Source organism: Myotis lucifugus, unplaced genomic scaffold, assembly GCF_000147115.1.
Source record: "Myotis lucifugus unplaced genomic scaffold, Myoluc2.0 scaffold_126, whole genome shotgun sequence".
Lineage (NCBI taxonomy): Eukaryota > Metazoa > Chordata > Mammalia > Chiroptera > Vespertilionidae > Myotis > Myotis lucifugus.
In genome coordinates, this window is record NW_005871174.1 from 3,435,831 (window position 1) to 3,449,152 (window position 13,322).

Consider the following 13,322-nt stretch of genomic DNA (forward strand, 5'->3'; position numbering starts at 1 on the left):
CTATGGTCCAAAAATATTAAATGGAAAGTTACAGAAATAAGCAGTTCATAAATTTAAATTGCACGATGTTCTCATTAGTGTGATGAAATCTCATGTGGTCCTGCTCTGTACCACCAAGGAAATGAATCATCCCATTGTCCGGAGCATCCAGGCTGTGTGTGCTGCTCACCTCGTAGCCACTTGGTAGCTGTCTTGCTTATCAGATTGGTTGTGGCAATATTGGTGTTTATGTTCAAGTAACCCTTATTGTAGTTAATAATGGCCCCAAAGTGCAAGAGTAGTGATGCTTGCAATTTGGATATGTCAAAGAGAAGCTATAAGTGAAAGGTGAATATAGTATAATAAGATATTTTGAGAGAGAAAGAGAACAAACACATTAACATAATTTTAATTGCAGTATATTACTATAATTGTTCTATTTTATTATTAGTTATTGTTGTTAATTTCTTACTCTTCCTAATTTATAAATTAAACTTTACCATAGGTATACACATATAGGAAAAACAATATATTTAGTTTTTGATACTATTCACAGTTTCAGGCATTCAGTGAGAGTGTTGGAACATATCCCCTTCACAGATTGCTATATAGTACAATAATAAATGTTTTACAGACATCTCATTTAATCTTCTCAGCAGCATTATTAGGTAGATATTATTCCCATTTTACAGTGGGTTAAGTTGTTCCTCCACAGTCACATAACTATCACTACCTAGCCAGGATTCTAACCCAGGTGCAATTTCAAAGTCTGATCTCTCACCACTTATCCTTGGAATTAAATTGTGGAGAGCATTCAATACCATCATGAAGAAGTTTTACTTTATCCTGGGCATCATGAAGTAATCAAAGATATTTAAGTAGTAAAGTGTCCTTGGTGATTTATGTTTTAAAAAGATACCTCTTGTGTCAGAATGCAATAAATAGGAGATAAATTTAAGGCAAGGAAATGAGGTAGAAAAAAGCTAGAAAAGACTATCTGAAGATCTGAAATAGGACATCCATTTCAATCAGCAAATATTTATTGGCTGCCTCTTGTGTAACAACTGTGGTGCTATGCCCTAGGGCAGTGATGGCGAACCTTTTGAGCTCGGTGTGTCAGCATTTTGAAAAACCCTAACTTAACTCTGGTGCCGTGTCACATATAGAAATTTTTTGATATTTGCAACCATAGTAAAACAAAGACATATTTTTGATATTTATTTTATATATTTAAATGCCATTTAACAAAGAAAAATCAACCAAAAAAATGAGTTCCCGTGTCACCTCTGACACGCGTGTCATAGGTTCGCCATCACTGCCCTAGGGCTACAAAGGTGAAAAGTTCTGATCCCTACTTTCAAGAAACTTACAATCTAGAGAAAGATATGCAGGAAAATCTTTATATTAACCACTAGAGGCCCGATGCACAAAATTCGTGCAGGGGCTTGTCCCTCGCAGCCCCAGCAGGAGGCCCCAGCTGGCCCTCGCAGCCTCAGCTGGCCCTCTCAGCCTCTCGCAGCCTTGGCCGACCCTCACAGGCCCTCACAGCCCTTCCCAGCCTTGGCTGGCCCTCGCAGCCCCAGCTTTACCTGGGAGGTGGTCCGGACAGTCGTCCTGAAGGATGTCCAGATGGTCGTTCTGCTGTTCGGTCTAATTAGCATATTAGCTCTTTATTAGATAGGATATGAATAATATATAATATGTAATACTGTACGAGTATAGGGTTGGGGGACTCAGATTACACTTTGTAGACAAGGTAGCACTTGATCTGACATGATGAATGAGTAGGAATTTGCAAACAGACAAGTGAGATGTATGGCATTCAGGGAAAGGAAACTTGTGAGAAAACACAGTTGCAATAAATATTTGGAACATTTACTAAAAGTTATTCATTGTTTATGTGAAACTCAGATTTCACTTGGCATCCTGTATTTTATCTGGCAACCCTATTGGCCATCTATAAACTTTCCCTATCTACAGCAATGTTTGCCCTTTCTTTCTCTTTCCATGGAAGAATTCCTCTTTCTCCTAAATGTTCAGGTTCTACATGTGTTTTGCATCAAACTCTCTCTTGACTCCTGAATGACCTCATACCATCAATTACCACCTTTATCCTGATCTCTGACTCAAAATTTCCTCTCTTTGCCCTTAAAATTATTTTCACTGCCAATGTTGTAGTTTAGGCCCTCTTTATTTTTCACCAGGATCAGTGTAATAGCCCTCCAAGTGTTCCTCCTGCCTCCAGTCTGGCACTTTTTCAATGCTACTTCCAAGTTGCTGATGGAATAATGTTTGGAAAGTATAGATGTCATCATGTCACTCTTGTGCTTAAATCCTTCAGTAATCACAGCTTCTAGGTTAAGGCTTGTACTTCTTTACTTTTTACACAAAGTTCCCTGTAGTAGAAAGAGTACACGATAAACTAGTGATAACAAGGATAGTATAGTAAATACATAAACCAGTAACATAGTCCTTTATTATCATTATTAAGTACTAAAGGCCTGGTGCATGAAATTCATGCGGGGGCGCGGGGGGTCCCTCAGCCCGACCTGCACCCTCTCCAATCCAGGAGCCGTCAGGGGATGTCCTACTGACGGCTTAGGCCCACTCCCCATCGTTCTCTGCTCTCTGCAGGGCCTGGCTGCTTCGCCACCACCATGGCGATGAAGCCCTCACACCCCGCTGTCCACTGTCTGTGGGGCCTGGGGGCTTTGCCGCCGCCACGTGGATGAAGCCCCCACGCCCCTGCTGTCCACTCTCTGTCTGCGGGGCCTGGGGGCTTTGCTGCTGCCACCACGCAAACAAAGCCACCACGCCCTGCTGTCCACTCTCTGTCTGCATGTCCCCATGCCCTGCTGTCTGCTCTCAGCGGTGGGGCTGAAAGGACAGGGGGACTCCAGCAGGGCTGAGGGGACTGGGCACCGCCATCTTATGGCGATGGGCACCGCCATCTTTGTGATGGCATGAGGGTCAATTTGCATATTCCCTCTTTATCCGAAAGGATTATGTAATGTGCATAATCGTATGTGCTCTATCTTCATAGGGCCGGAAATGCTGTAGGTCTATTTACACCAGCATCACCGCAAATACACAAGTAATGTGTTGCACTCTGACTTCAGGATGGCTATGGCAGCATTAGGCGATAGGAATTTTCCAGCTCCAGTATAATCATATGGGACCACTGCCATATACATGACCTATTATTGACCAAACATTTTGTGGCACATGATATAGATTTACCATCACTCTTCTGAAGGCATTATTCCAGCTAAACTGTTTAGTGTACCAAACCGTGCCATGCTTGTCTAAATCTCACAGAGCTCTGCATGCTGTTCTTTTTGTCTGGATATTTTTCTATCTTCCCGTGCCCTACTTTATTAGCTAACACCTTCACATCACATACCACATTGTTCAGGGAGCTTTCCCTGTTCCTCCCAAATCTAATCAAGATAACCTTTCTCTGTATTCCTGAAAAAAATAATCTATCAAGCACTTATCTTTATATATATTATAACTGCTGGTTTGCTTATATCTCTATCAGACTGTAAGCTTTTTGAGAGAAGAGACTAATTGATTTTATACATATCACAATAATCACAATATCTATAGCACATAATAGGAGCACAATAGATATTGGCTGAATAGATTATTGAAAGAATATTAAAAGCTCAGGAGTAGGAGCAGTTTTGGAGGAGGGGAAAAAAGAAGTTTGATTCTGGGTATATTTAGTTTGCAGTACCTTTTTGACATCAAGGCAGAAAATATCACTAATAGTAAAGAAAGCTGAAAAGTATAAATAGTAGCATGAAGGGAAGCTGAGATAGAGATGTAGTATAGAGAATGGAGTTGTGAATTTTTTATGTCTATTTTTAGTCATTCACCTGCTGTATACTCGGGAATTTGAACTTGATACACATATAAACATGTTTATTTATTTATTTATGAATTCTTTATTAGCATTTATTGAGTTTATTCTATGTGTTAGTACAAGTACTAGATGTAGATTATAAAGATTTTTAAACCATGGTCCGTCTCCTGGATGAGGTTACAATTTAGTGAGAATTTTTTTAAAAAATCACAAAATGTTGTAAGAATTGCTATGTAAAAAAGTGGTGAAATGCTGTGAGAGCCCAGATAATTGAGCAATAGATTCTGCCTTGGGATATTGGAAATTACTTCAAGAGGAAGTGATAATTGAATTTAATGATTTTAAGCCTATATATCATACTAGGTGAAGTATTAATAGTGACCTTTGAAACTTCCTTCCCATGACTTCCTTTAGTCTTAGAATTACAGTGCTTAAAAATGGGACAAAAGACCTGAAAGCCAGGTATTTTCATGAAACCCAAAGATTGAATTTCCAACGGGTAGTAATTATTTTGTGGATTACTTTGTCGCCTCATTAGCACCAACAGCATTAGACTAACTTATACACATTACTTAATTTTAAAATACTATCTAGAAGATATAATTTTATTATCAAAAGAACCAGAATAGTTTAAAGGAAGAAGGATATAATTTTATGTTTTGTAGGTTGAGAAGGATCTGCTTTTGTCTCTCTTCTTGGTCCTTACTGTTTGCCTTGAAATTGTTTAGAAAAAGAATGGAACAGCAAAGCCAAACAGACTGACCCTGTTAGCATGATGTGTTTCTTTAGTTGTGTACACTGTATCATGGAAGCATCTTTAAACTAACTTTATTTTTATATATGGGTATTGATTGGGAAGTAGGCTATAGAAGGTGGTCATCAGGAAAATCATGTCCACTGTACTTGAAATACGTGGTTGCCCTATTTGCAACAAATTGGGTTCTTTCCAGAGCAATTTGGCATAGCTTTAAAGAAACCTTTTATTTTTTCTTCATTTTCTGCCAGTTGACTAAAAGACTAAAACTACAATTAGAAACTTGTGTTAATTATGGTTCTATTAATTATGGGGTTGTGTGTGTGTATATGTGTGTGTGTGTGTGTGTGTGTGTAGACACAAAACACTTCAGCAAACCTTCTTGTGAGCTGAGCTACCCAATTTGGAAATATGCTTTCAAGTATCCCATAACATTAGCAAAACCACATCCTTTGCTGTTTACTGCAAAAAGTGACTGCCAGTCTCTGTTTTCCAGTAAACAGAGAAATTATTTGTTGCTACAATGGTTTGTATTGTTACTTTGGCTATGGAAATAAGGATAGTAAAAGGCTGTTATTGTCTATTACATAACATCTCTGATAAATTATTAGAGAATAACTTCTGTTTGTCAGGTTATGTTACAGAATATATAGAAATAAATTTTACATTGAACTATTAAAATATGGATGGAAGTGTGCTAACTTGGTAAAAGGAAAATGCTTAACTCTAAATATTTCCCTGGGATGATCTCAATTCAGCCTTGAAGGTTTACATTCCATACACTAAATCAAGATATTTATACACAGATTTCTTATATTAACCATTTTATCCTCCTGGCAGCATTTAGTCAGCTAGAAATATTTATCAAGTTTGTATAATGGGGAATGTACTGTGTTCAGAAATATTTATTGAGTTAGTTAAGCAATTACTTGGTTTTCTGTCTACTAAGAACTTGTAATCCTCTGAAAACGTGAGATTTCTATGTGAAAAGTTAAATGCATTACTAGGCAGCATGTTATAGGTGAATAATAAGGACCCAAGAAGAGAGAATAACTTATGTGGCTATTTTTCTGAGAATTTTTTTTAAATTAGGATTTTAGTTGGATGGGTTGGATTTGGCCATGCAGAGCCAATGGATGAGAGATCCCATGCAATAGGTTCAAAATGGATACAAGTATGCAGGGCAGAAGTAAAACCACTTGACTTAAAAGAAAAGTTAGGAGGCAGATAGTGACAGATCTTAAATATAAATCTGAGATGTTTCAATGCTAATAAACCCATGGAAGACTTTTTATATTGTGGTTGAAACATATAACATGAAATGTACTCTCCTATATTTTTAATAATACAGTACAGTATTACTAACCATGTGCACATTATTGTACAGTTTAGATCTCTAAACTGTTTTTTTGTTGTGTGACTGAAAATCTATACCATTGAACAGCAATTTCCGATTTCCACCTCCCCCAACCCCTGTCAACCACCATTCTACATTCTGGTTCTACAACTATCTCATATAAGTAAAGTAATTTAAAATAAAATAAAGTTCTGTGACTGGCTTATTTCACTTAGCATAAGGTCTTCAAGGTTCACCCATGTAGTAGCATATGTCAAAATTTCCTTCTTTTTTTAAAGATTGAATAACAAATCATTTCTAGTAGTCCCAAAATAAACATTTTCTTTACTCATTCATCTATCCATCAATGGACATTTTTATTGTTTCCACCTATAGGATATTGTAAATCATGCTGAAATGAGCATGGGAGTGTATGTAGATAGCACTTCGAAATCCTGTTGTTGTTTTTTTAAATAAATAGCCAGAGGTGGGATGACTGGATCATATAGTAGTTCTATTTCTAATTTTTGGAGTAACCCCATACCGTTTTTCCTAGTGGCTGCACCATTTTACATTCTCCTCAACAGTGCACAGCATTCCAATTTTTCTACATCCTAGCCAGTACTTATTATTTTCTATTTGTATGTGGGTTTTTATTTTATTATAGTATCCATTCTAACAGGTGTGCGGTGGTAGGTTTTTCATTGTGGCTTTGATTTGCATTTCCCTGTTCATTATTGATGTTGAGTATACCTGTTGGTCATTTGTATGTTTTATTTGGAGAAATGTCTATTCAAAGTTCTTTACCTATTATTTTAATTGGATTATTTAGTTTTTATTATTGGGTTATAGGAGTTTCTTATATTTTTTATAAATTAAACCATTATCAGGTTTATGGTTCACAAATATTTTCTCTCATTCTGTAGATTGCCTTTTCACTCTATTGATTGGGATTGTTTTTTTATTTATTAACTAGAGGCCTGGTGCATAAAATTCATGCACAGGTAGGGGGGGGGGCGGGTGTCCCTCAGCCCAACCTTTGCCCTCTCGCAGTCTGGGAGCCTCAGGGGATGTCCAACTGCTGGCACAGAGGTGGGAGAGGCTCCTGCCACTGCCACTGTGCTCACCAGCCATGAGCCCAGCTTCTGGCTGAGTGGTGCTACCCCTGTGGGAGCACACTGACGACCAGGGGACAGCTCCTGCATTGAGCGTCTGCCTCCTGGTGGTCAGTGCATGACATAGCGACCGGTCATTCTGGCATTTGGTCAATTTGCATATTAGCCTTTTATTATATAGGACTAGAGGCCCGGTGCATGAAATTCATGCACAGGTAGGGTCCCTAGGTCTGGCCGGCAATCAGAGCCAATCAGGTTCCCCACCTCCCACCTCCCGCCTCCTCCTTCCCTCGCTCCCTCAGTGCCCCACCGCTGCCACTATTCACCAGCCATGTTCCACACCACCCTCTGGTGGTCAGCGCACATCATAGTGAGGAATCGAACTCCTGGTCTCCCGGTCAAACTCCCAAGGGGACACTTTGCATATTAGCCTTTTATATATATAGATTGTGCATAAGTATTTACTAGTTTATTTTGCTTTCATTCTCCTTTTTCTTTTCTTTTTTTTAAGATTTTTTTAATTGATTTCAGAGAGGAAGGGAGAGGTAGAGAAAGGTAGAAACATCAATGATGAGAGAGAATCATTGATTGACTGCCTCCTGCATGCCCCCCACTGGGGATCAAGCCTGCAACCCAGGCATGTGCTCTTAACCAGAATCGAACCCGGGATCCTTCAGTCTGCAGGCTGATGCTCTATCCACTGAGCCAAACCAGCCAGGAAGTGTTCTCCTTTTTCTGTGTGTCATATCTAAAATAATCATTCCCAAGAGGGCAGGCGCGGTAGCCAAGTGGTAAGGCGTCGGTCTCGTAAAATAATCATTCCCAAGACCGATGTTAAGGAGCTTTCTGCCTATGTTTTCTTCTAAGAGTTCTGCAGTTTCAGCTCTTATGTTTAAGTCTTCAATTCATTTTGTGAGGCCCTTCAGCTTTGTTCATTATTCTCAAGGTTGTTTGTCTATTCAGGGTCCTTTGTAGTTCCATATGAATTTCAGGATGTTTCTATATCTGCAAGAAATGCCATTGACATCTAGGTAGGGATTGCATTGACTCTGTAGATAACTTTGGGTAGTATGGACATTTTAGCAATAGTAAGTGTTTCAGTCCATGAACATGGGATGTCTTTCCATTGTGTCTTCTTTAATTTCTGTCAGCAATGTTTTGTAGTTTTTTATTGTATAAGTCTTTCACCCCTTGGTTAAGTTTATTCCTAAATATTTTATTCTTTTTTATGCTATGGTAAATTAGATGTTTTCTTCATTTTCTTTTTTAATTATTTGTTGTTTGTGTATAGAAACACAACTACTTTTTGTATGCTATGTATTTTGCAACTTTGATAAATTGGTTTATTAGTTCTGAAAAAATTTTTGTAGAATCTTTAGGAGTTTCTATATATAAGATTCTGTCATCTGCAAACAAAAATTTTACTTTTTCTTTTCCTATTTGGTTGCCTTATTTTCTTTTTCTTGATGAATTGTTCTAGGTAGGACTTCTAGTACTATCCTATATAATAAAAGCCTAATATGCTAAGTGTCCGGGCGTCTGGTAGGCCGTTCAACCAATCAAAGCATAATATGTTAATGATATGCTAAGGCTGCTCAACTGCTCACTATGACATACACTGACCACCAGGGGGCAGATGCTCTGACCAGTAGGTTAGTTTGCTGCTGGGCCAGCTGATCAGGACTGAGTGAGATGGGCTGGACTCGCCCTAGAGCCCTCCCATGGTCCCTCCCCTGCTGGCCAATCTCCTGCTTCCTTCCCCAGCCCTGATCATGCACCAGTGGGGTCCCTTGGCCAGGCCTGTACCCTCTTGAAATCCGGAACCCTTTGGAGGATATCGGAGAGCCAGTTTTGGCCCGATCCCACGGGCCAAGCTGAGGGACCCCATTGGTGAATGAATTCGTGCAGTGGGCCTCTATTGTTGAATAAAAGTGGTTAGAGTGAGCATCCTTGCTTTGTTCCTGACTTTTCAAGAAAGCTTGCAGTTTTTCACTGTTGAGTATGATATGAACTGTGGACTTATCATATTTGTCCTTTATTGTGTTGAGATAATTTCCTTCTATTTTTAGTTTGTTGAGGTTTTTATCATGAAAGGTTATTACATTTTATCAAATGCTTTTCTGCATGTTATTTTTGTTCTTTATTCTGTTAATGTGGTGTATCACATTGATTTTAATTTGTTAAAAAATCCTCACACCTCAGCTATAAATCCCATTTAATTATGATGTATGATCCTTTAATGTGTTATTGAATTAGTTTTGCTAGTATTTTTTTTTTAGGATTTTTGCTTCTATATTCATCAGAGCCATTGGTCTGTAATTTTTTTCCTTGCAGTGTCTTTGTCTGACTTTGGTATCAGGCTGGCCCCATAGAATAAGTTGTCTGTAAGAGTTTGAAAAGTATTTACATGAATTATTCTTTAAATGTTGTGTAGAATTCTCCAGTGAAGTCATCTGGTCCCAGGCTTATTTTAGGGGGTGAGTGTGGGAAGTTGATTAAATATCCTCAATAGTTATAGATCTGTTCAGATTTTGTATTTCTCTATGATTCAGTTTGGTAGGTTGTATGTTTCTAGGAATTTTATTTATTCCTTCTAGGTAATTCCATTTGTTGTTATGTAATTGTTCATATTAGTCTCTTTTGACTCTTTATTTCTGTGCCATTAGTTCTAATGTCCCTTCTGAATAAGAAAAATGTTGCCATGTTGAGAAAGATGTATAGGGTATTTTCTGAAATAGGAATATTTTTTTAATTACTTCAATCAATTTTTATTCAGCAAGTATTTGATTTTTAACAACGTGCATTTTGATTCTCAAAAGGTTTTCTCTTAATTTTGAAATTCCTAATAATGTTCAGATTGTTAGTTTATTTTATAAATTGCCTTTTACCAGCTTGTATCATGAAGGGAGATTATTTGAAGAACATTTAGTATATGAATGATTTATTCCAGACTCTGTTGGCCTCTTAACAAATAAAAACATTATATATCCCCTCTATCTGTTTTCAGACTTTGTAAATCCTCTATTATGTATTTATTGTACTATTATCATATTAACAATGAGAACTATTGCTTTAAATTTAGAAATGCTTTTTTCTGAAAAAGGTGTCTCATTGAAGAATAATACACTGGGGAGATTATTTGAACACTAACATACTGTTTAAAATAAGTTTATCCTATGTTTCACAACTTTTTGCATGCTCTGTAGTTTTCTGCTCATCTACCCACTCACCCCATTTTGATAACCTCCTAATGAGAAATGAATGGTACTAAATAGTATTGCCAATCTCCAGATTAATGCTGATTAAAAAAATATTGAGCTAAAGTTCTCATTATGTGTGCTTATATTGTTTTTATAGGGAGTCCTTGGAAATAGAGGGCCTCCTGGACCTCCTGGTCTCAAAGGAACTCAGGTATGGAGGAAATAAATATCCAATCAGCAATTTTTTGTTTAGTCTTTCCCCTTTTAATTTTTGTGGGACATTAGTTTTTGCTTAAAGAAAACATTGCTTTACTGTCAATTTTTGCCTTAGAGGATTTCAAGTTACCATTTTATATTAGCAGTTGTGCGATGGGATTTGGAGTCATTCTGCAGTGTTCTGAATTCATTAAGTGATTTATGTCACTGGACTCCATGGAACATCTGAAGAATCTGAGCCTAGAATCTCACTTATATGTAGTAGAATTTATATTTACTATTTGTGTCCATATTTGTGACCCAATAAATTATGTTTTTATTGAATTGTGAATCGAGCAAAATGTTTTTTAACTAAATAAGAATATATAATTCTAGAAAGTTCTGTATATATTCTTCAGATGTGGTAACATAAACTTTTATTTGAAGGTGAAAAATCAGTATACTAATATTTAGAAAACATGTCAATAAATGGAATAAAAACTGTTATTACTTTTTTATTTTCTTAAAGAATAATGTATAAAAATTTAGCTTTAGGAATTTCTTGACCTAGCTAATGTGGCTCAGTCGGTTGGCACATCATTCTATGGAATGAAAGGTCTCGGGTTTGATTCTTGGTCAGGTTACATACCCAGGTTGTGGGTTTGATACCTGGTCGGAGTGCATATGGGAGCTATCTGAATGTTGGTCTCTCACATCGATGTTTCTCTTGCTTCTCTTCCTCTCTCTCTAATATCAATAAAAACATCCTCGTGTGGGGATTAAAGAAAATTATTTTTTCTATGTTTCTCTATTCTCTATTCACCTATACAGTTTTGTATGTACAGATTTTATATTTTATGAAATTATAACTAATTTGACCCCAAGAATATTGGACCTGTAAATTAATCAAGAAGAAACTCTGGACATTAACCCATTTGGGTATGATTCTATATATCTTTGTATCTCTGTGGCTTAAGACAGAACTAAGACTCAAAAAGATATTTGTTGAATGAATGAAGTGGCAAGTGCAAACATATTCTGTACCAATACTTGTTTAATATACAAATGCATATTGATTCTATCTATTAAAAACTTAATTGAGTTCCTCTCTGTATCAGAGAGATATTGAGTCCAAGAAGGTAAAGGTAATCCTTAATTCATGGTCTTAGTGATGCTGAATCCTAATTTTGTGATACTCTAATCATTTTCACTGTTATTCACTCTCATTTTTCTATATATAACTTATATCATCCACTAATTTAAAAATAATCCAACAATACATGTCTCTTTTAGAGTAGATGTGGGGTTGTCAGAGAAAAAAAATAAAATACAAAAAAAATCACAGAATTACTTTCATCATGTCTCAGAATGAGCTTCAGATTTCAAAATAAATAGAGAGAATAGGATTTATATTTTTAATACTTATTTTAGGCCATGATATGTTCTGATTTTTTTAAGGGAGAAGAAGGACCAATGGGACCCGTTGGAGAACTAGGGCCACGAGTAAGTATCATATAAATATAATTTTCAAAAAAAATAAGGTAAAAGGGAACAAATGTAATACTTTCAACAATAAAGATTTTTTTAGAAGTGCTCCTCTTAAAACAACTATTCTCTGAATGTTTTTCAATAGCACCAAATATTGTTATAGCAAAGGATAAAAATGAAAACAAACTATAGCCTAACAATACCCCCAAATAAAATAGGCCTGGTCACACCCAACTGCCCTCCCCTGCCGGCCCAATTGCCCCCAACAGTTGGACATCCCCCAAGCAGTCCCAGATTGGAGAGGGTTCAGGCTGGGCTGAAGGACACCCCCCCTCCCATGCACAAATTTCATATATATATATGTTAGAGGCCCAGTGCACAAAAATTTGTGCACTCGGGGGCGGGGCGTCCTTCAGCCCGGCCTGTGCCCATTTGCAGTCCAGGACCCCTTGGGGGATGTCCACCTGTTGACTTAAGCCCACTCCCCGGGGGATCAGGCCTAAGCTTGCAGTCAGACATCCTTCTGGCAGCCAGGAAGCCCTCGGGGGATGTCCGACTAAAGGCTTAGGCCCCCAAGGGATCAGGTCTAAACCGCTAGTTGGACATTCTTAGTGCTGCCACGGAGGTGGGAGAGGCTCCTGCCACCACCTCTGCGCTGGCCAGCCATGAGCCAGCTTCTGGCTGAGTGGCACTCCCCATATGGAAGTGCACTGACCACCAGGGGGCAACTCCTGCATTGAGCATCTGCCCCCTGGTGGCCAGTGCGCATCATAGCAACTGGTCATTCTGCCGTTCAGCCAATTTGCATATTACCCTTTTATTATTATTACTAGAGGCCCGGTGCACAAAAATTTGTGCACTCGGGAGGGAAGGGGGGGTCCCTCAGCCCGGCCTGTGCCCTCTCGCAGTCTGGGACTCCTCGGGAGATAATGACCTGCTGGCTTAGGCCTGCTCCCGGGTGGCAGAGGGCAGGCCCAATCCCTAGGTGCAGCCCCTGGTCGGGCTCAGAGCAGGGCTGATTGGGGAGTTGGGGCGCTGCCCCCTGTCATGCACAGAGCAGGGCGGATTGGGAGGTTGCGATGCCACCATCAGTCACGCTCAGGGTAGGGCTGATTGGGGGGTTGGGCACCGCCCCCTGTCACACTCAAGGCAGGGTCAATGGGGAGGTTGCGGCGCCACCCCCTGTGATGCACAGAGCAGGGCCAATCAGGGGGCTGGGGCGCTGCCCCCTGTCACTCACAGAGCAGGGCCCATCAGGGGGTTGGGGCGCTGCCCCCTGTCACTCACAGAGCAGGGCCCATCAGGGGGTTGGGGCGCTGCCCCCTGTCACTCACAGAGCAGGGCCGATCAGGAGGTTGGGCGCTGCCCCCTGTCACTCACAGAGCAG

General features: G+C 39.0%; 1 protein-coding gene across 1 annotated transcript in view; it reads left to right on the forward strand.

Annotated features, from left to right (window-relative positions):
• The window catches only part of COL24A1 (collagen type XXIV alpha 1 chain), a 281,993-nt gene that overhangs the window by 111,431 nt on the left and 157,240 nt on the right, over positions 1 to 13,322 (forward strand). Inside the window, exons 21-22 of the mRNA XM_023758248.1 lie at positions 10,410 to 10,463; positions 11,906 to 11,950. Coding sequence (XP_023614016.1) covers positions 10,410 to 10,463; positions 11,906 to 11,950 — 99 coding nt within the window. The remainder of the gene's footprint in view (positions 1 to 10,409; positions 10,464 to 11,905; positions 11,951 to 13,322) is intronic.